This window comes from Mangifera indica, chromosome 13, assembly GCF_011075055.1.
Source record: "Mangifera indica cultivar Alphonso chromosome 13, CATAS_Mindica_2.1, whole genome shotgun sequence".
NCBI lineage: Eukaryota > Viridiplantae > Streptophyta > Magnoliopsida > Sapindales > Anacardiaceae > Mangifera > Mangifera indica.
The window spans coordinates 11,844,809-11,867,755 of NC_058149.1; the positions used below are offsets into that span (position 1 = coordinate 11,844,809).

The 22,947-nt window shown below is 36.4% G+C and overlaps 3 protein-coding genes and 1 pseudogene across 3 annotated transcripts; 3 read left to right on the forward strand and 1 right to left on the reverse strand.

Annotated features, from left to right (window-relative positions):
- Positions 1 to 1,904: 1,904 nt before the first annotated feature.
- LOC123194678 lies at positions 1,905 to 6,201 on the forward strand (annotated as a pseudogene).
- Positions 6,202 to 6,645: 444 nt separating this feature from the next.
- LOC123194676 (aldehyde dehydrogenase family 2 member C4-like) lies at positions 6,646 to 9,934 on the forward strand. The gene is made up of 9 exons (XM_044608013.1): positions 6,646 to 6,943; positions 7,770 to 7,912; positions 8,002 to 8,385; positions 8,463 to 8,552; positions 8,636 to 8,809; positions 8,883 to 9,020; positions 9,126 to 9,263; positions 9,362 to 9,423; positions 9,510 to 9,934. The coding sequence occupies exons 1-9, from the start codon at positions 6,847 to 6,849 to the stop codon at positions 9,781 to 9,783; spliced, it is 1,500 nt and encodes a 499-aa protein (XP_044463948.1). The 5' UTR covers positions 6,646 to 6,846; the 3' UTR covers positions 9,784 to 9,934.
- Positions 9,935 to 9,979: 45 nt separating this feature from the next.
- LOC123194677 (multiprotein-bridging factor 1c) lies at positions 9,980 to 10,605 on the reverse strand. Its single transcript, XM_044608014.1, has one exon. The coding sequence runs from the start codon at positions 10,539 to 10,541 to the stop codon at positions 10,107 to 10,109; it is 435 nt and encodes a 144-aa protein (XP_044463949.1). The 5' UTR covers positions 10,542 to 10,605; the 3' UTR covers positions 9,980 to 10,106.
- A 1,163-nt stretch (positions 10,606 to 11,768) lies between these two features.
- On the forward strand, positions 11,769 to 20,833 carry LOC123194541 (DNA mismatch repair protein MSH7). The gene is made up of 17 exons (XM_044607782.1): positions 11,769 to 12,166; positions 12,549 to 13,092; positions 13,492 to 13,587; positions 13,690 to 13,745; positions 14,129 to 14,192; positions 14,766 to 14,861; positions 15,558 to 15,689; positions 15,783 to 15,816; positions 15,916 to 15,963; positions 16,898 to 17,097; positions 17,179 to 17,305; positions 17,418 to 17,695; positions 18,301 to 18,495; positions 18,909 to 19,319; positions 19,436 to 19,532; positions 19,842 to 19,969; positions 20,122 to 20,833. Exons 1-17 carry the CDS (start codon positions 11,829 to 11,831, stop codon positions 20,596 to 20,598), a joined length of 3,321 nt encoding a protein of 1,106 aa, XP_044463717.1. The 5' UTR covers positions 11,769 to 11,828; the 3' UTR covers positions 20,599 to 20,833.
- The last annotated feature ends 2,114 nt before the right edge of the window (positions 20,834 to 22,947 follow it).

Consider the following 22,947-nt stretch of genomic DNA (forward strand, 5'->3'; position numbering starts at 1 on the left):
CTCAGTGTTCTTTCTTACATGATTCAGGTAAAGAAAGTGTTGCTTGTTTTAATCCACCATTTATCCAAATAGAATATAAGATAAGAAAGCTTGAGTGTTACAAATCCTTTTACTTTATATCATTAGCCTTCAAGATGAAACTGCTTCATATGGATTGAGAGAGCCTGAGCTTTTCTGTGTTAATGTGGGAAGCTGCAGTTCATTTGAGTGAAGGAAAATAAAGAAAACTGAAAACGTCTTTTCTTGAAAATATTGTATGATGAATAAAAACCAAAGAAGCCTGTAGAATGAGCGAGCAGTCTTGTCCAAGCACGCAAATGGATCCACTGTCAAGGCTTGTTTGAGCACCAATTCTCAAGTTTGTGCTATGAAACTGTCGACCTGATTACCTTTTCCAAGCACGCATGCTGGTCTACAGCAGATTTACAATTAATTTTGAAGTACTATATATTATGTGTCTGCAGATATTTTTCAGCTTCATCGGAAGAGCATTGCCAGTAAGCATGATTTGTCTGGGCATTTTGTGCTGAGACGTTTACTTGTGCGTGCAAGAAAGTATCCATTTTTAGTGCGAAGAAGTTAACAAGATGAAGCCAGCAAAGATCATTATCTTGTCATGCGTGCAAGAAAGTATCCATTACTATGATTAATTAACTATCCTGTAGAGAATAACGGGGATGCCTGGGAGGAATATTCTCAATAGTGTAATGGTGCCTAAATCAGAAACTTTAGTAGTGAATAGTAAGGTTAGATTCGAACTGAATTTATTCGAGTTTAAGCTTGATTCAAATGAGTTCAAAATGAGTCAGCCTTATACAAGCTCGTTTAAGCTCGAGCTTGTGCTTGAGCTATTTGTCAAATTTACTAATTAAAATTTTTGATACAAAATGATGTCGTTTCAACCAATATATATTTAAACGATATCGTTTTAATAATGAAATAGTTAAAAATTCGAACTCAAAACGAGCCGAATCCAATTCAAATCGAGTTCAAATCTAGCTTTTACAAACTCAAACTCGAATTTTATTATATACAAACTGAGTCAAACTTGAACTCAAACTCAGTTTGATTCGAATCCAACCCTAGTGAATAGAATTGTAATGTAAAAGATGTCATTCTCCAACCACAGTAAGTGCCATGAAAGATGGTTTAGCATTGAAACAGTAGATCTAAGAGGAACGAGATACCTTAACTTCTATCTTTATTCTTGTAAGGAGAATATTTCCTCGTCTTCGATTTTGGAATGACATGAAATCTCCATCCTTTTCTGGTGGGAATATTTCTCTACATTTTTTCCCCACCATCTCTATTAAAAAATAATAAAATATTTATTATAAGTTAAAAATAATTATAATAATTTAAAAATTTTATAATAATTTAATATATAAGAATTTAAAAAATATGTTATAAAAGTGATGTGTCAAAGATAGAAAATGAATTACAAATGGATCGAATTGAGTTTAAACTCTACTCGAACAACTGGAAACAAGCACAATTTAAATGAGTTCGAGCTCGAATTTGAGAATTCAATATTTTCGAACTAGAGTTTTTATGGGGTGTTTAATTTTTCAAGCTTACGACTTAAAAAGTTTGATATAAATTAACGTTATTTTCACTAAAATGTATTAAAACAATATCAATTTAGTATCAAATTGAGTTTAAAATTAGATTTACGTTTAAACTCAACCATTTGAGATAACCTAAACTCAAGTATTTTAAAAACAAACTCGAGCTTGATTTTATATAAATTAAACTAAATTTAAATTTAACTCAATTCAAATTAAATCTTAAACACAAATATATTTACTTTTAATCTGGGCTCATTCTTAATGGTAAAAATTTCAACTATTTTTATATTCATCCTTATCTTTATCAAAAAAAAATTTATCCCTGTTCAGCAAATGAAATTTACGAATTTGCGGCTGGATTATTATGTCTAGTGAAGTAAACTCATGGTTAACATCATGCGTCAAGTCACAGTCTCTGTTTGAAGGCAAGTACAAGTACCAGTAAATTCAATTCCTCGTATAAACGACATCGTATTTCCGCATCGTTTGCAGCTTTTGAATGAAACGACAGCATTCGTTCTGTTCATGCTTCACAGAGTGTAGAATTACGCCAGCAAATTTAGGCAGAATCCGGCAGAAATCTTCTTCTTTTCTCCTATTATTGTTAACCATTAAAGGCTTCTTCTTACGATGGCGACTGAGTTATCGATCAAAACAGGCAAGTGGAGCAATTCTTCAACGACCTGGCGGCGCAACGAATGATTCTATCTTCGTGCACTCAGTTATATAAAACCCAAACCTCCCATTTCTCTTCTCTACAAGAGTCCTTTTCCCGTAAGTCCAAATCCCTAGAATTGAAATTCCTCTCTTTAGACCCCACCTCCAGCGAAATACTGCAATCCCTCAGCCAACGCGAGAACTCAATCCCCCAACGCGAGTCAGCTGTCGTCGCTCTCCTCAACGACAAAAAAGAAGCCGCATTGGCCGAGTTTCAAAAACCCGCCAAGTCCACCAACCTATCCGAGACCTTAAAGTCCTTGTGTCGTAAAATGGACGTCTCTGGACTGTTAAAATTCATCATCTCGAAACGAAAAGAATCCATGTCGTTGCGCTCTGAGATTTCTGGGGCATGACGGAGTGCGTCGACCCACCCAGACTGCTTCTGGACGCGGTGGAGGAGTTTTAGTTCAAAAGATGGATAAAGTTGGGGTTACGGATAAAAGGTGGGCTTGTGGAATGCTTGTTCAAGCCATGTTTCTGGAAGGAAATAACCAAAAAAAGGCCGTGGGCCCCGAGTTTGCCAGAAGCGTGGTGGAGAGAGCGGCGGAGATTCTGGAGAGGTGGAAGGAGCAAACTTGGGATAATGAATTTGGTCCCGCGGAGGCTGTTATGTTTTTGCAAATGGTGGTGGGTTTCGGATTGAGTTCAAGGTTTGATAACGAGTTCCTTAGGAAATTGGTTTTGGACTTTGCCTCCAGAAGGGATATGGCTAAGCTTTCAGCATGTTTAGGTTTTGGCGAGAAAATGGGAGGTTTGTTCTTTGGAACTTTGAAGAAAAGAGTTATCTGGATTGATATGATCCTTTTTTTAATAAACTGCTATTTATATATTCTTGTAAAGGGTGAAAACTTTCTGTATATGACCGCGATAAAATGTAGCTATTCAAATGTCCTAGGGTAGACAAATGAGAGAATAAGATATCTGTTAATACTTAATAGTCTGATGACAGGATCAATATTGTCGTATTCTCAGTAGCCTAAGAATCACATTGGAATGCGTAATGTTGCATTTTCTTCTGCCTTGGTGAAGTAGTTTTGTCGGGAAGTTCTTTTCTAGATATTCTATCAATGATGCAGAAAAAATTGAGTTTTCAACAGTGTGTTTTCTTTGGAAATTTCTTTGTACGTTAGTTTGACAAGATTGGACACACTATTATGCTTACTTTGACATATGTGATTCATGTATTCTTGTGAATGCATGTAGCGTCATATAAACTGTGCAGGAGTTGTCCTCGTGATTTCTTCATTGGTCTGAAGTAAGAGTGGATTTAGCTTTAGTTAGAAGCAGGATTGGTGCTACTTGCTTCACTACCTCTGTTATGCTTCAACTGTGAAGGAATTTTTATAAATCATTAATTAGAACTAGAATTGGTGTTACTTTAGTACCACTGTTATACTTTAACCGTGAAGAGTTTTTGGTGAAGTGAGGATTTTTTTACTTCTTTGGGATCCCTTGGAAAATCTGCTTGTACTCTGAGATTTCCATCCTAACATACATGTGTGCATATATTGTACCTGCATTACACTTTTGCAGATACTTTTAGACCCTTGGTTAGTTAAAGTGTACAAACGGTGGAAAAACAAATATGGGGGTAGCGGCACAACAAGAATTAGGACCACTTGGAAAAGCATGGACTCATGGCTAGAGAAGGTTTGAAAAATAGAGAGAAAAAAAGGGAGAATTGGAGAGAGAGAAGGGAAGCAGGAAAATTTGAAAAATATTTAGGGGAGAGAACCTGGTCTCTCAAATACCAGGCTTGGGGAGGGGGTTTCGATTCCCTTTTTACTTGTTGGATGTAATAGAATTGGATGTTCTTTATATAGATATATCACCAATCAATACAAACCACTCTAATTTCTTCTTCATTCATTCTGATTATTGAATTGTTTGTTTGATGAATTGTGGAATTGCTGGATTGTTGATTGCAGGTATCTATCAGATACAATATTGTCAAGTCCAGGAAAACAAGGTTTTTAAAATCTCTGTGAGAATATATATAATCCTTTCCCTTTCTCTCAGTTGCAGCATAACATCTATACGAGCAGACAGACTCTTGCTGCCATCTAAACTTAGAAGTAATTCATGTTGTATACCTTTTCGAAATATGCATGAGTTCACAGTCCACACATCTTAATACTCTTTAGAGTTCCAATTTTGGAAACCAGGATTATCATTTGCTTTGTGTTAAGTTGCAATTGCTCTGATTTTAAAAAATAAACTAAATTATGTATCTCATTATGTGGTCTCTATAATCTCTTTTGTTATGTGGTATCTATTTGTGTAACCCAAGGATCAAAGATGTGTATTTATGGTGTAGCTTGTTGCAATATATTGAGCATGTCTTATTTTAGATTATAGAATTCAAATCATCAAAATTAATATGTTGAGTGGGAGACAAAAACCAAATAATATGAAAAAGAATGATCTATGCCTTATCGGGTTTGAGAGTTTACTCTATTTTGTTGTTAACTTGGTTGAGTCTCAGTGTTAAGTGTATTAGGGCTGGCTGTATGAATTGTTTTACTATATTTGATTAGTACTTCCTCTATCATCTCCCTCACCCATCTGTATCCATCATGCACTCCATCTCCCCCCTTTTCTATTCAAACTCAAACTAATTGGATCCACTCTCAAAATTGGTGGGGGATTTTTATCTCCTGACTCTTGCTTTCAGCACAAGAAATCTAACCTCTCATGAGGGATGATATAGTACAAAATAAGGCTTAAAAGGGACTGCTATTATTCATAAAAAAATGAACTAAAAGAAAATGTGATGAATTCTCTGGTTTTGTACTTTCTGATTAGTTGCATTTCTGTCAATTGCATCAGAATTTTATGAATTGCCCCAATCTGATTGACGAAATATATAAATTTTGCAGATATAATTGATGAATTATTGAAGAGTGGTAAAGAGATAGAGGCAGCGTATTTTGCTTCTGAGTCTGGCTTAACTGAAAGATTTCCTCCCGTTTCTCTGCTCAAGTCCTGTCTCCGGAATTCAAAAAAGAATGCTACAACCATATTAAAGAAAGGCAATTATAGTAATGCTGTACAGTATGTGATTTTTACTTTTTTTTCAAATTTATTTAACCATTACATGCAGTAGAACCAATATAATATGATCACTATTGTACTGCCAGGAGGAGTCAAGCAATTTGGAATTGAATTCCATCAGAGCCATCATTAAATGCATGGTAGACCATATGCTTGAATCAGAGTTCTCTATGGCGAGCTTAAGGAAGCAAGCTGCTCAGGTTGACAAGAGCAAGGCAGAAAGAAAGAAGAGTTCAGCAACCAATAGCAAACCCCAAAATAAGCGAGGCCATGGTCCTGGCAGTAGTCGCAGCAGTGGACCACCTGCCTTCTGGCCTGCTAAAGCAGCCAAATTTTCAAACACTTAACCAATCTTTTGGGCCCCCCAATCCCACCACCGCCCACCCCCCCCACCCCCCCCCCCCCCCCCCCCCCCCCCCCCCCAACACCACATAGCTCGACTGCAAGATATTCTCTCCCATACAACTATCCTAACCAAACTGTCTATGAAAGTGCTACTGCTGCTCAGTATGGATCAACTTATGGTGTACCCCCTGCTCAAAGTTCAGCTGCTATCCCTGAACAACACTACGCTCTTCCAGTAGACAATATGGCTGCCGATGTGTTCAGAGCCAGTAGTACCCGTTAGTTCTTATAGCGCAGACTGGCTACGGTGAGTATAGTTCTGCACTAGTGTCCTCTTATCAATCTACATCATATACACAATAGTTTGTAAGAAGCACTAGTCTGACCATTGATCATTTTGTTTGGTAGAATAGTAGTTGGCATTACATTTTTGAATAAGTTGGTTTATTTTTACAACTACTACGGAATAAAATCTGGGAATGGTTAAGACTCCCCCCATAGAGGCATTATAATATGTTTAGAAGCTGAATTTGATTCCCGGCTTTCAAATTTTGACCATGCTGATTCCGTATGTCTGAAATTCATAAGGCTGGTGGATTGGATTTGGATGAACGTGACCAACTAAACATTGTTGAACGGTCCTCACCGACACTAATTGTAATATCTTAAAATAAACAAATAAACTAGGGAGATGATAATGCCTACACAACTTAAAATAATAACTTCAGCTTAATTAAAATAATAATATTTTTAGTGATATATGAAATTATTCAACTTAATTAAATACAATTTCATGTTCATCTCTAGTTTTAATTTTTAGTGATAATTATTTTATTTTTAATTTAAAATTATTTAATTAATAATAACATAAATTAAATATATATTTATTATATATTTAAAATAAGTATTTCCAACTTTATTGATGGCCTCTCGCGGTAAGCAGGAGTCAGGTTACTTCTGGTATTCACCAAGAAGCTACAATGCCGTGAAACTCAGTCATTGGCTGTAGCAGCAAGTCTTGAATGACTACCTTTTTCTATATTTATATATTTAATGTTATCACATGCCTACAAATACTACCTGCCAATGCGTTTTAAAAACCCAGAGCAATCACGAGGGTCCGTCCGTCATATCAGCTAGAGTAGAGACTTCGTAAAAGATGGCGACTCTTCCCAATGGAACTTCTGAGTTTAACATCCCCAACATAAAGTTCACTAAGCTGTTCATCAATGGAGATTTTGTTGATGCTGTTTCAGGTTTTTCTGTTGTCTCTCTTCCTTCCTCTTTTGCTTGTTACCTCCAATATCAATTGAGGTTAATTCTAGCTTTTCGCATGTATGACTTGTTTTTACTTTCTGTCGTTCACTACTTTTAAACACCACTTGCTTTAACAAAGCTAATTTACCAAATTAGCTAGATGCAGGATTGGTGGTCAAAATAGTTTATCTGTACTTGTTGAAGTGAACTGATTCTCCTGTGCATATTTGTTTTTGCTCTATGAACAGAAATTCGCCTCTGCTCTCATCCTCTCTGGTTTTCTTCTCATCGCAGATGTTCACCCTTTTCATCTCTTTCAATTTCTTTCAATTTCTTTATTGTTATTTGTTCTTTCATCTATCTTAGCTCCACTGTATGTCGCTTATGGTGTGGTGAAATACAGAGAAATGGAGAAAATATGTATCAACAAAGATTTTCCCTTATTCAGGCTTACCTTTGCTCACGTTCTAGCTGTTTTTACTTGCTTTGTTCACTTACCTTTTTTTCTCATATGTCTTACTGAAAAAAAAAAAAAAAAACAAGAATAAGCTAACTTTTGCCGATATACGGCTTCCTAAATATTAAATAATTTGGGTTTCTTGTCTGACTTTGCAGTATCTTTTATGATTTTTTCCTATATATTTATCAATCAATAGAGTCGGCTAATGAGGCATTCTTCCTTGATATAGTGAGAGATCATATGATAAAGTCAAATATTTATTTTGAATTATTTTATTCTAATTAATACTGGTTAGTTTCTTGATTAATTAATTTGTCAAAGTCACTGGCGTCCTTAGACCAAGTAATGAAGGGTTTTTTTAATAGGCAAAACATTCGAGACAATAGATCCAAGAACAGGAGAGGTGATAGCCAGGATTGCTGAAGGAGATAAGAAGGATGTTGATCTTGCAGTCAAGGCTGCTCGCTATGCCTTTGATTATGGTCCTTGGCCACGTTTGTCTGGCTTTGTATGTTATATTTGCTCTTTTATTTATGAGATGGTTATTGTTATAATCATACAAAAAATCATTTTCATAATAATTTGGTGATGGATCAGGAAAGAGGAAGGATAATGATGAAATTTGCGGATTTAATTGATAAAAACATAGAAGAATTAGCAGCATTGGATTGCATTGATGCTGGAAAGTTGTTCAGCAGGGGTAAGGCGGTGGATATTCCTCTGGCTGCCGACAGTCTTCGTTACTATGCTGGAGCAGCTGATAAAATTCATGGTGAGGTGTTGAAAATGTCAGGGCAGTTTCAGGCATATACTTTGCTTGAACCCATCGGTGTTGTAGGGCATATTATCCCCTGGAATTTCCCTACTTCCATGTTTTTCATGAAGGCTAGCCCTGCCTTAGCCGCTGGCTGTACCATGGTCATCAAACCAGCTGAACAAACGCCCCTTTCTGCTCTTTTTTATGCCCGTCTTGCCAAGCTTGTAAGATCCCTTGTCTACTTAATTTCAAGTTCTTCCAAATGATCAAACTTATGTTTAATAAGCTGTTGACGTTTCAGGCTGGTTTACCTGATGGTGTGATCAATGTGGTAACTGGATTTGGATCCACTGCTGGTGCTGCTATTAGCTCACATATGGGCATTGATAAAGTGAGACAATATATATATAAACTCTTTACAATCACCTTTCACTAATTTTGCAAGAGTAGACTCTAAATTTGGTGAACCTACAGGTTAGTTTTACTGGGTCTACAGAAGTAGGACGTAAAGTGATGCAGGCTGCAGCAGCAAGCAATTTGAAAGCTGTTTCACTAGAATTAGGAGGCAAATCGCCTCTCTTGATTTTTGATGATGCTGATGTAGATAAAGCAGCCGATCTTGCTCTTTTGGGTGTCGTGTACAACAAGGTATATATAGTATTTATTTATTTTCATAGACCATATTTGGCTAATGCTCTATTTTTCGGTATGAATTATATAGGGAGAAATTTGTGTATCAAGTTCACGAGTCTTCGTTCAGGAAGGAATTTATGATGAATTGGTCAAAAAATTGGTGGAGAAGGCCAAAGCTTGGGTTGTTGGGGACCCTTTTGATCCTAAAGTTTGTCAAGGACCACAGGTTACTATTTTGTATATAGTAGTGATGAATTTCAAGTTCTTCAGTAAGTTTAGCCATTAAAACCAACCAAATTCTGAAAAGAAAATTTTGACATTATGCAAAAAGGTCGATAAGAAGCAGTTCGATAGAATTCTTTCTTACATTGAGCATGGAAAAAGAGAAGGAGCCACGTTGCTAACAGGGGGTAAGCCTTGTGGCGAGAAGGGGTATTATATTGAACCTACAATTTTCACTGACGTTAAGGTAAAATTTATCAACAGTTAACCTTTGGAAAATCTTGATTATATTTTCTTGAACTGATGATTCTTTTATTTTACCTTAAAATATCTCAACTTGTGCAGGAGGACATGCTAATAGCTAAAGAAGAAATTTTTGGTCCTGTGATGTCATTGATGAAGTTCAAGTAAGTATGAAGTCTATATCCGGCTTTTTCTTCTTTCCCTCGAGAATTTCCTGATGACCTAAACTTCATTGTTCAATCAATCACAGGACTATTGATGAGGCAATCAAGTGTGCCAACAATACTAAATATGGGCTAGCAGCAGGGATTGTAACCAAGAACATAGACGTGGCAAACACAGTCTCAAGATCAATTCGAGCTGGGATTGTATGGATCAATTGCTATTTTGCTTTCGACAATGATTGCCCCTATGGTGGGTGCAAGATGAGTGGATTTGGAAGAGATTTGGGATTGGATGCTCTTCATAAGTATCTCCAAGTCAAGTCTGTTGTAACTCCCATTTATAATTCTCCTTGGCTCTGAACAAACTTGGTTCTCAAATGTTAAAAGACAAATCTTAAAAGAATAAGTCTTTGCTAATGAGTTTGTCAGTGCCAGGGCTGTATATTTCTCTAATTTAGACCGAATAATCCTAGCCTACAATAATCTCATGCGCATTATATTTTCGCAAGCATATTTTCAGATCTAGAAATTTGCAATTATTCACTGCACAAGCATATTTTCAAATGTTTCTTCAGCCTGAAGAGGGAAAAACCATTGACATAGTACACAGGGAAATGCAGAGAACGAAACGATCAACACGATACAACAGATACGTGCAACTATTTACGTTGTCCTTTCTACAATCATTTGCTAGTCTTTCCCCTTAGCTTAACGCCTAGGGCCTTTTCCATCTTCGCTAAAACGGCCTGGTTGGGCACAGCCTTTCCATTCTCATACTCTTGAACCACCTGAGGCCGCTCGTTTATCAGCTTTGCGAGCTCCGCTTGGCTCATCTTCTTCTCTAGCCGCGCCTTCTGGATTAACTGCCTCACCTCACCTGGCACACGCTCCAGCGTTCCTGGATCGTTGCTCTCGTCCAGCTTTCTGGCGTTCACTACCGGCGCTGTCTTCTTGTTTGATCCCGCGTCAAACTTCTTTATCGTCTGGACTGGCGCTCCCGACCGCAGGGCCTGATTCACCGCCTTCGGGTCTCGCAACCCTTGAGCCTTGATCTTAGACTTGTGCAGCACCACAGGCTCCCAATCCTGTGTGATCGCTCCTGGATATCTATTCGGCATCGTTATCACAAGCACAATGAGACGAAAGATTATCTTCTCCTTGCGGGAGAGTTGAAAGTTGATGCTCCTTATATAGAGTGAGATGGTCTGGAAGGATCTGCAATCTTCGAAGATGCGAGGGAAAGAATTTGCTGTCAAATTCATGACGTGGTAGCTTTTTATTGGATGAAGTTATTGACCATGAAAATAACTGCTTCGTAATTAAGCTATGGCCAAAGCACTTATTCCCACCCAAGGTATAGTGAAATTTCAACCTCCACCCTTCAACTTTCAAAAACTCAAACAGTCCCCTATAACCAAATTTCTATTAAAAATTTTAGTTAAAGTTAGTAATAAAATTATCATTTACCAAAAAAATTAAAATTTCATCATATTTTCCTCCTCCATATTTAAAAACTTATATTTTTTCCCTAATTCAAAGTTTGAAAAGTGACAAAACTCTCATAAAGTTTGTTTCTCTTCTTCTGACACTAATTTATTCTTTCTCAATTGTTGGCCATCCTCCCTGCTCTTTTTATCTCTCCTCTGGTCTCTCTCTCTTACCTTTCCTACCATCTTTGGCTAGAGAAAAAGATCAAATCATCTTCGTCTTAAATAAAGACACATCGTCTTTGTCTCGATGAAGACTGATCGTTTTTGTTTGAGACGAAGACAATTTTGTTTTTATTTCTAATTGAAGACAATCGAAGAGGCAAGAGAGAGAGACTAAAGGAGAGATAAGGGGGAAGAGAGAATGACTGAAGACTAGAGAAAAATAAATCGATGTCGGAGAAAAAGGAACAAATTTTAGAGGGTTTTTATCACTTTTTAAACTTTAGGTTAGAAAAAAATATAAATTTTTAAATATAAGAGAGGAAAATGTGATGAAACTTTAATTTTTTTTATAAATGATAATTTTACCTAAAACCTTAATTAAAATTTTTAATAGAAATTTGGCTTTGGGTAGATGTTTGGGTTTTTGAAAGTCAAAGGGTGGACTTTTGATTTTCACTATACCTTGGGTGGGAATAAGTCTTTTGGCCTTACGCTATTTATGCGTGCTCCTCAAGGAAAATGAATATCAGCTATATTTGATGACGTGTTATGTTATATTGGTTAAAGTTGTGGGTATTATTGACTTTGCACTTGGTTGATCAATCGAACGGCTTAGGAAACGTGTTAGAAACCAACGGTATAGATTCACATTTGAGGCGCCATTTTGGAGATTAAAGGACTCCCGAGGCAAAACTTGGCGCCAATTGCTCACTTTACTTTTCGCACTCGGCTTTTCTCTCTGATACATCGAAAATGCAGGGCCAAAAATCGATTCTCTCATTCTTTCAGAAATGGGCCCCGTCGGCTCGGAGCTCAGACGCTGGAGACATGCATGGCGATCGGAGAGAGACTCCGCTTTCGTTGAAGCAGCAGAATTTGAACGGTGCCGTTCTAACTCAGCCGACATTTCCACCTACAGATGTCTCGTCCCTAGAAATAAGAGGAGTCGATACTCCGCCGGAGAAAGTACCACGTCAGATTTTACCGATGAGTTTCAAGGAGAATGAAGAGGCCAAAGGAGGATCCTCACGCTTCTCGAGTATCATGCATAAATTTGTGAAGGTTGATAATGGGCATAATGCTAACACGAGGTATTTTTCTTTCTTGAACTTCTTAGGCTTTTTTCCTGGTTTGATTATTTGAAACTTTGCCATGTTTGCAGTTCCGTTGGTTTGATAATTTTTTATTTGCACAATCGCATTCATGTATTTTTCTGATTTAGCGAGCCAACGATATTTCACTTTTTATAAAATTGATATGTTATGTCATAACACAAAAATTCCTGGCAAACATGGTTATGACTTGGGAACTGGTTATATCTACTCTTGTTTGTTTTCAGGTCATGGCTTGTTATTAGATTAAAGACGTTTAAGCTGTGTCCATATGTTAATGCAAATTGCATGTTGCCATGGCTGATTGCATAGGCCCATAAATCACAATGTTTTTTTTGTTGATGATCTTTGTATTTTTTAGGAGTGAATCGAATGGCGTTTCTTCTAATATTTGCTCTGTATCTGGTAAAGTTGGTGATTCTGAAGCAATCAGTGAACATGGAGCAGCTACTAAATGTCCTGTAAAGGACAATATGCCTAGTTTCAGTGGGATAGTTAATCAAGGAAGTGTTTTGGATAGTGAAAATGATGCTGAAATCCCTGGTCCAGAGACACCGGGTACACACCGTGTTCTTCCTCGATTAAAGCGTATTCAAGAGACTATTATTGAGGTAGGAGATATGAAGGATAGTTCAATGGTGGATTCTGTCAAAAGGGTGAAGCTTCTTCAGGATTTTGTTGCTTGTTCTAAGAACCATGGGGAAGAAGCTTATACAGCTAGCAAGTTTGAGTGGCTTGACCCTTCTCATATTAGAGATGCTAATGGAAGAAGGCCTGCTGATTCACTTTATGACAAGAATACGCTTTATATACCACCAGATGCTTTGAAGAATATGTCAGCATCTCAAAAACAGTATTGGAGTGTCAAATGTCAATACATGGATGTTTTGCTTTTCTTTAAAGTGGTTAGTTGAAGCCGTTTTCATTTTATATATTCTCAACTACTTCTAATTCCAATTGTTGGGGTAACTGTAGTTTGTGATGACTATTCAGTCACTTTTCTTTCAATTACCTTCTTAGTGCCATCAAAAGAGTACTGAGATGGATTACATGACCGTAGGAATAAAATACAGAAAAGAAAGATTATGTTATTTTGAGGTTGACAAGATCATATTCATGTTGACTTATATTGCTTTAGTTATTCAGGAGTCCCTCCTGTTTGGTATATCAATGGGAAAAATAATTTTATCTATGATATGATTTAGCATTTCTGGAAATATATACTGCTGTAGTCATTTTACAATTTAGGGTTTGTGGGTTTTGAAATTAAGCTTGCCTTATGCTCCAACTCATTATCATTACAGGGGAAATTCTATGAGCTCTATGAACTTGATGCTGAAATTGGCCATAAAGAGCTTGATTGGAAAATTACATTAAGCGGTGTTGGGAAATGTCGGCAGGTGAATGAGTTTTGGCTTCATATTATTATTACCTTGATCTTTTCTGTTCATTTCCTCTTGTTCATCTCCTGGATATGCAATAAGTTATTTCCTTATGGTCAGGTTGGTATATCTGAAAGCGGAATTGATGATGCCGTTCAAAAACTTGTTGCTCGTGGGTAAGAATGTTTAACTGCTCAGCCTTATTATAAACATTTCTAGCTCTACTCTACGCTTTTTGGTAACTTCATTATATAGTTACTTCTTCTTGTTAAATGACTGTCTGAGATGCTGTAATCTACCATATAGGCCTTTGGAGACTGTAAAAGTTTGCACAATTCCTGATATAGGTATTTTATGCAGGAATTAATATTTTTTGTATAATAAGAGAAAACAAATAAAAGCTTTTATGAGTTTCACTTTAAAAACTTTAATATCTGCCATATTCAGTAAACTTGTGGAATGGTAACTGAAATCAAAATCAAGTTAGGACTCATTCATTTATTGCCTTCCTGGTGTACTATGTCATGGTTTACTTATTAATTACTTTGTTCCTCTGAAGATATAAAGTTGGGCGAATAGAGCAGTTGGAGACTTCTGCACAAGCAAAAGCCAGAGCAAATTCTGTAAGTTTACCTTTCTTAGAAAGGATAATTCTAATTAATCTTTGCAGATTTGATGTTCCCTCTGCCATGTTTCACTTGCCTTCTCAATGCTTCCTTTACAGTAATCAAGAAGTGTTGATTTGTTCTTGCTGATCCCTTTATTTTTATCACTCTGGTATATGTTTGAACCCAAGCCCTTGTTTTTTAAAGTTTGAAGCATTTTCTGGTCCTGACTTGCACGTGTGGTCTGTGGTGCATATGAGCATAATGCCTCTATCCTCTTTCTCTCTTCTAATGTATTCTGAGAAGATGTGAAATCTGCAATTAGTGTGCATTTAGGTTCTCAAGTTGAGTATTTTTATTCTAATCAGCCATACTAAGTTAAGCATGTTTGTAGCTATGCAGCTTGCATATTCAACTAAAAGGTGCCACTTTTTTTGATGTTCTTAATTTTTCTATATATTCTCTCATCTCAGTTTAAATTATACTCTTTCTATTTTAGTCATCTCTACCCTTTTACTTTTTCCTACCTTCTTGATATGTTGTATTGCGACTGTCTAGATAACAGTCTAAACATCTTGATTTGACTTCTAGGTAATTCCAAGAAAGTTAGTACATGTAGTCACGCCATCAACTGCAATCGACGGTAATATTGGGCCTGATGCTGTTCATCTTCTTGCTATAAAAGAGGTCTGTAATGGTGATCTGTCAGTTGTCTTTCTTACCTATGGATGCAAAACATCAATTTTTCTTAAATAATAATAATAATAATAATAATAATAATAATAATAATAATAATAATAATAATAATAATAATAATAATAATAATGATGATGATGATGATGATGATGATGATGATGATGATGGACGACGACCACAAAATATCGCCTTTGCGGTTTCTTATTATATTTACTTCCAGTGCTTGTTTTTTGTGTGTATATATATATATATTGCATCTTCTTCCTTTTTTAACTTTTTGCTTTTTCCTGTTTTTCTCTCGCATGTTTTTTGAAATTTTGTGCATGTGAGTCTGTGATTTTAGGTGCTTATTTAAACAACAATTATTGCTGGGCCAATTTCATAATGGCATAATATGAAGCCCTATGATAAATATATATAACATCCTGATTTCTCTTATAATGTCACTGAATTAAATAACTGAGGTTAGAACAGGACACCTGCCCGATTCTTGGATCATGATGAAATGTATATTCTTCACTGTGGCGGCTTTAAAGAAAGTGAATAGACAATTTAATATTAACTCTACGTAGGCGGCAACTTTTATTAATTAATTTTTTTTTTCTAATGGTGTTTCTTATTATTGTATGATGTGGAGGCTCTGGGTTGTACATCTTTTAAGTGTGTTGCATTGTGTTTTGTCTCCAGGGAAACCATGGGCTGAATAATGATTTGGTTGTCTATGGTTTTGCTTTTGTTGATTGTGCTGCTCTAAGGTTTTGGGTTGGCTCCATCAAGGATGATACTTCATGTGCTGCTTTGGGGGCTTTATTGATGCAAGTATGCTCTTCTGACCTCTTTCCTTTTGATGTTCTGCTACAATGTCTAATTGAAAGATCAAAATTGGGATTCTGATGCTGTGATTGGTTTTAGGTTTCACCTAAAGAAGTAATATATGAAAGTGGAGGTGGACCTTTCTCTTCTTCCTTTTGACATTTGAACAAATTCCGTTTGTAAGTTATTGATGGAAACCATCACTTCAGCTTAATTCTTTTTAATACTTCAGGGCTCTGCAAAGAAGCTCAGAAAGCTATCAGAAAGTTCTCATTAGCAGGTGTGACTTATATCTGCCTTTCTGCCTGTTTAGATATCTCATTAAAATTTGATGTGTAATTTCATGTTACTCAGCTATATAACTAGATCATCTATATGTTCTTTCCAGTAGCTGTCAAATACCTACACCTTCATTTTTAGTTAATCCAAGTGTAAAAATGTCCATATGAGATAATGCGATTGTATTAGCACCTTATCGCCATGCAGTACGTTTAAAAAGATTGATATTGTGTGGCAGCTCTATTTTGTTTCACTTTAACATGACTAAATCTCTTCTGATTTGTGAATCCATGATTATTTATGCAGAAAGGATGGAATATGCCTGACTCTTGCTCTGCTCTAGGGCTGATTGATTAGCAATGCCTCACCATTAACATGACTAAATCTCTTTGGATGTTTGGGGCATGCATGATAATGTGTTAAGCTATTAATGGTTAATTGGGTGCATTATTGCTGCTCGTTGCCAGAGCTACAAAATGATGTTCTCACATGTTCAGCCTGTACTTGTCAAGCAAATTATTCTATTAGCTTTTCCTGCTTGAAATTAATTATGCATACTCCATGTGAATGAAGAATTGGTGACAAGGAATGTGTTGGACAACGTTTAATGTTTTACAAGTCATGCTAGTTGTTCACCTACATATGGATCTATGCTTTGTTGTAAATATCAGCAAGACTATCTGCTTCATCTGCAATTTGTTCTAGTGCTGCTGTTTGCCTGTCTATTTGTTTGCCTTTCTGAATTTCTTATTGCTTAGCTCTTTTCTTAAATTAGCCGTCAGCATTTTATCATGAGAAAATTCATATTTGGTTTATTTCTCAACAATCTAACATGAATGCTATTTTGATGAATCATTCACCAGCTGTGTTTTTTCTTACTTACTGCATTCATTATGACAAGTAGAATACAGCGTCAACTTTTAATTCTCTTACAGGTTATGCAGCTGTGCAATTAACTCCAGTCACACCCACTACTGATTTTGTGGATGCTTCTGAAGTTAACAATTTGATTCAGTCAAAGGGTTACTTCAAAGGGTCTTCTGGTCCATGGAATAATGCACTTGACTGTGTAATGCAGCATAATATTTCTTTAAGTGCTCTGGGTGGACTTATTTGTCATCTATCGAGGTTGATGGTATGCTTGCATGCGTCCCCCTTTAATTTTCATTTTTTGTGCTCTGCTTATAAAGATTAATTTATTCTTATTTTCATGCAGCTAGATGATGTCTTAAGAAATGGAACCATACTACCATATCATGTTTATAAGGATTGCCTCCGAATGGACGGACAGACACTGGTAAATCTGGAGATATTTAGTAACAATGATGATGGTGGTTCCACAGGCAAGTCTTTGCATATCTTAGCTATTAATTAGATGCCATTCTGAGAAGATTTTATCCCAGTATCTCATTCAAAGTTACTAATCCTCAAAAGTTCTACTACTGTGAGTTCCAGGTACATTGTTCAAATATCTTGATAGTTGTGTAACATCATCTGGTAAGCGGCTGTTGAGGAGCTGGATCTGCCATCCACTGAAAGATGTTGACAGCATTAATAGTAGGCTCAATGCAGTTGAAGATCTAATTGCACATTCAGAAATTATGTTGGTTGTTGCTCGGTATCTACGGAAGCTTCCAGACCTGGAGAGGTTACTTGGCAGGGTGGGGATTAGAGTTAAGGCATCAGCTTCTCTTGCGTTGCCCTTAATAGGGAAAAAAATTTTGAAGCAGCAAGTAAGTTTTCTCGAAATATAGATTATGCCCTCCATCAAATTTGTTTGAGGCACATTGTTTATCAAAACCATTATGCATCTCCTTTATACCTATTATGTTATTGTAATGAATTGTTAATTTCAGATCAGGTTTCTTCTCTGAAATTTCTTTCTCCTAAAGAAGATAGATTGTTTTGCCATTGTGGATATGTGAAGAAAACTAGCTAGCTATAAAAGGATTGTATTGAACCGGTCTCTCATCCAGTTTTTCAGTATATAAAATTGCTGTGAAAATGCTGCAGTAAAGGTTTAAGGAATGTATTGATGGCTTAAATATAATAATCTTTGCATTTACGTAAAATAAATTCATAATTCGATTAGGGCTTAAGATATGAAAAAGTAATGATAGCAACTTATTTATTTTGAAGATGCCATGAAATAAATCATTAAACAAAAAAAAAAAGAAAACACATGATTGGTTGCCTTGTTTTAGTAGGCATGGAAAGAACTGTTGTGATAGTTGAAAATGGCTGTGATTAGTGAAAAATGTGAAGAAAATCATATTTCAATGTTACCAAATACACCTTTTTATTAGATCAAAGTATGTAATATATATTGTTGGTGCAGGTGAAAGCATTTGGGTCTCTTGTGAAGGGCCTGAGGATTGGTATGGATTTGCTAATGCTATTACAGAAGGAGGGGCATATAGCTTTGTCATTATCAAAAGTTTTTAAACTTCCTGTGATAGATGGTAGTCATGATCTGAATACATTTCTTGCTCAGTTTGAAGCAGCGATAGACAGTGACTTCCCAAATTACCAGGTCTGTGTCAGTCTCTACTTGTGCACAATGCTCCATAGGTGATTGGATTAAGTTTTTCTTTGTGTCTCTGAGTTGCATCTTTTATGTTGGAATATTCTTTTTAATGGATTCAGCATATTGGAATGGGCTATTAGTGGTTATACATTTTTTCTTAAATTTATCCATGATTGCAATTCCCCTTTTCATATGTTTTATAATCCTTTAAAGGAATAGATAGATGGCACTATTTATGCCTATCTGAATTTGACTCAGATTATTAATTAACGTTATTGCTATTATTATTTGTTTGACTTCAAACTGTTTAACAAGCTATGTACAAATTCAGGGCTTCTTACACTTAATTGGGCTATGATTATAGTTTCTACTTATGTACTGATATTTAGGCACATTAGTGACATGACATGTTTTACCAGAACCATGATGTTACAGAGTCGGATGCTGAAACACTCTCTATTCTGATTGAGTTATTTATAGAGAAAGCTGATCAATGGTCTGAAGTTATTCATTCTATCAGTTGTATAGATGTACTAAGATCTTTTGCCGTAACTGCAAGCACATCATGTGGGACTATGTGTAGACCACACATATTGCCTCAGTCAAAAACTACAGCTTTGAGCCAGGACGGCAGAGGACCCATACTCAAAATTAAAGGACTATGGCATCCATATGCCCTTGGAGAGAGTGGACTGCCTGTCCCAAACGACATACTCCTCGGTGAGGATTCAGATGGCTATCATCCTCGTAATTTGCTTTTGACCGGGCCAAACATGGGTGGAAAATCAACACTTCTGCGAGCCACTTGTTTAGCTGTTATATTGGCCCAGGTTTGCTCTCCTGTTTAGAAGCTAAACGATTGTGATGGCAAATAAACAATTATTTAAAAAAATTTATTGGCCGGTGTTATTTTTCTGTAGACCACTAATTTTCTAATGACTTGCAGCTGGGCTGTTTTGTTCCCGGTGAGATGTGCATACTCTCAATCACAGACATCATTTTCACACGGCTTGGTGCCTCTGATAGAATCATGACAGGCGAGAGTAAGTATATGTCAGAAAATAAACAAGACATTTTTCATGTGAAGATTCTTTGTTTTATATTATTGTATGAAGATATGTGATATGTGTTGTAGTGTCGTTTTATCCTGTGAACTATAAGGAGAAGCAATTGATGGAGTTTTCAATGACTATATTTCATGTAACTTGAACTTTCAAAGAAAGCTTTAAGGAAAGTGTGTTGTTATCTGAATCTGAATCTTATAATGCATAGATGCACACAAGTAGGTATATATACATGCAGACTCTTCAAGTTGAGTTTGATTGTGGAGACAACCTTTGTTTTTTTCGTAGGTACATTTCTTGTTGAGTGTACAGAAACAGCATCAGTTCTTCAAAATGCTACTCAGGATTCATTGGTTATTCTTGATGAATTGGGTCGGGGAACAAGCACTTTTGACGGATATGCCATCGCATATGCTGTGAGTTTTTCCTGTGTCTTTATAGATAAAAATAAATAGTTTTCTAATCTTGGAACTCCTTGAAATATTTGTCAAAATTTCAAGACCTACCTCATTGCAGATCTTTGTACTAGTCTTAAGATCATTCGATTGTTCCTGACTTCTTTGTGCAGGTATTCCGCCATCTCACTGAAAAAGTTAATTGTCGGTTGCTATTTGCAACACATTACCATCCTCTCACAAAAGAATTTGCTTCTCATCCACATGTTACACTGCAACATATGGCTTGTGCTTTCAAGTCAAACACTGAAAACAGTTTGAAAAGTGACGAGGAGCTGGTTTTTCTCTACTGCCTTGCTTCAGGAGCATGCCCAGAGAGCTATGGATTGAAAGTAGCCATGATGGCTGGTGTCCCAGAAAAGGTGGTTGGTGTGGCCTCACATGCTAGCCTAGTCATGAAAAACTCAATTGGAAAAAGTTTTAAATCGAGTGAACAGAGATCAGAATTCTCAACTCTTCATGAGGAGTGGTTGAAGGGCATAGTGAATTTTTCACGGAATGTTGACACTGATTGCACAGAGGAGGATGCTTATGATACTTTGTTTTGTTTGTGGCATGAGATAAAGAGCTCATATCAATTGCACAATTAAAGGAAAAGCGGGTCCGAGGTAAGGACTGGTGGCATGTGACACTCTGCTTCAACCACTGTTTCTGTCTTTTATATACACCTAATTTCTGCTGTTTGAGAAAATGCAGTGTAAATTTTAGTTTGAAATTATTACATCTTTATATTTCATCATGGAAACCGGTGGATCATTTACATATTAACTTTTTTCTGTTTTATAAAGTAGAAAAATGAGGGCATCGATGCTGTGATATGTTTCATTCTTTCCCCTTCTTTCCTCAACTGTTTCTTTGAATTGAAAATGTCTATTATCTACCTAAAGGAAAAATCTATAATAGCACTGAAGCGATCTTTTTTTCTTGGTTAAGTAATTGCACTGAAGTTATTGTGATAGTCCCCTGCTACTAGATATATATCATTAAATTTTTTTGACATATATTTTGAACATCTAAACAAAATTACAGAGTACAGACCCTACTGGGAAGAGGTACCAAAAGATCATAATCTTGATACGTGGGTACACGGTGTAAGGCTATGGCAAATGCACAAAATAGAAATATTGATTGTGTGGTTGTTGGTCCGATAACTGTTAAAGGGTTTATTTATCTGATCAAATTATATAAAACTGTCATTTAGTCTCTGATCCTCCAGTTCCAAAAGCCTATGCTTTCTTCTTTCGCCATACTCATGTACTAGACAAAAACTTCATTGGGGATTTTCTTGGTGGTGACCGTGATGAGTTCCACATTCAAGTTCTGAAAGAATTCACGGAAACCTTTGAATTTTCTGGCATGGTCCTTGACAACGCTCTTCAAACTTATCTAGAGACATTCGGAGAATCCCATAAGATTCAGCGGATTCTCAAAGCATTCTCAGAAAGATTTTTGTTAGCAACGATTCAGTGTTCATACTATTCTACTCCCTCATCATGCTTAATACTGATCAACACAATCCTCAAGTCAAGAAAATCATTACTGAAGAAGAGTTCATAAACAACAATATGGCAATCAATGAAGGAGAAGATCTCCTTAGAGAGTACCTCTCACAGCATTTTCACTCCATTGCAAACAACGAGATCACTCCTTTTAGGCAACTTGGCCGCCCGATCGATATGAATCCAAGCAGATGGATTGGGCAAATGAATCGATCTAGGACTATGAAGGCCTTTACCTCGGCTAGGGAGAGATATGTTTGAGTGCATTGCTGGTCCATCAGTTGCGGCTCTCTCTGCCTTTTTTGAGCACGCTGATGAAGATGAATTGCCCCAAGAATGCATAGAAGGATTGATCTCAATATCTAGAATAGATCAGTATGGACTAGAACCGACACTCTTGACGAACTTCTTGCCTCATTCAGCAAATTCACCACGTTGCTAAATCCTTATTATGCCTCAGCAGAAGAAACATTGCTTGCTTTTAGCAATGACATGAAGCCAAAGATGGCTACACTTGCGGTATTCACCATAGTCGACTGCTTGTTGAAACTAAAAAGGCTTATGTTACTTCCCCAATCTGCGATTGAATTTGATACTTCTTTAACTTTAACTCGGATGCCCTGCTTCAATCAAAGAAACCATTTTCCTAATGACTTTTGTACCTAATACTGAACAAAACCATCAATTTTTTTATACAAAACAAACCAATACTTATTTTTGGCAGAGTAGTTGACGTCACAATACATTTTCTTTAGGTTATAAGAGCAGTTAATATATTCTTGACTCCAAATCCGCATTAATTTTACCTTTATTTTTCTCATGCATTTACTTGTACTTGGTTTTTCTCAGTGAAGAACAATTATATGCATGCATTTTTTGGAGCTTAGAAAGACCTTCAAAAGTTGATACCAACTTCAAATGTATATTAATAGTAACCGTTACAAAAACTAATAGAACTCCCCCACTATTCTCATGATTAATAGCATTTTAAAAAATCCCAAAACTTGTTTGACAGGGACATCACCATCCTTAGCAACCCTGTTTAATGATGATATTTTAGCAATCAAGCAACCTAAACTGATATATAATCATCATCATATTCCTCCCCTTTGGCCTTACCTATTGATTCTCATTCACTCAACCTTCTCAATTCTTACTCTTCTTCTGCAACATCAACTTGTACAATGCCAAGAACAAGAAGTGATCCAAATCTCTTTGAGTCAGTGTATCTAATGAACACAGCCCAGATTTTCAGAGAATCCATCAGACTTATACTTCTCCACCATTCTCATTTCCATTCAATCTCCATATTCCTTTTCTCTCCTCTCCCAATCTCTCTCTTCATTTCCCACTTTCTCTTTCGCCATTTTCCCCAAATACCCTCGTTAACCATCAACCTCACACATGATTTACTAGGACATCCCCTGTCCAAAAGCTTCT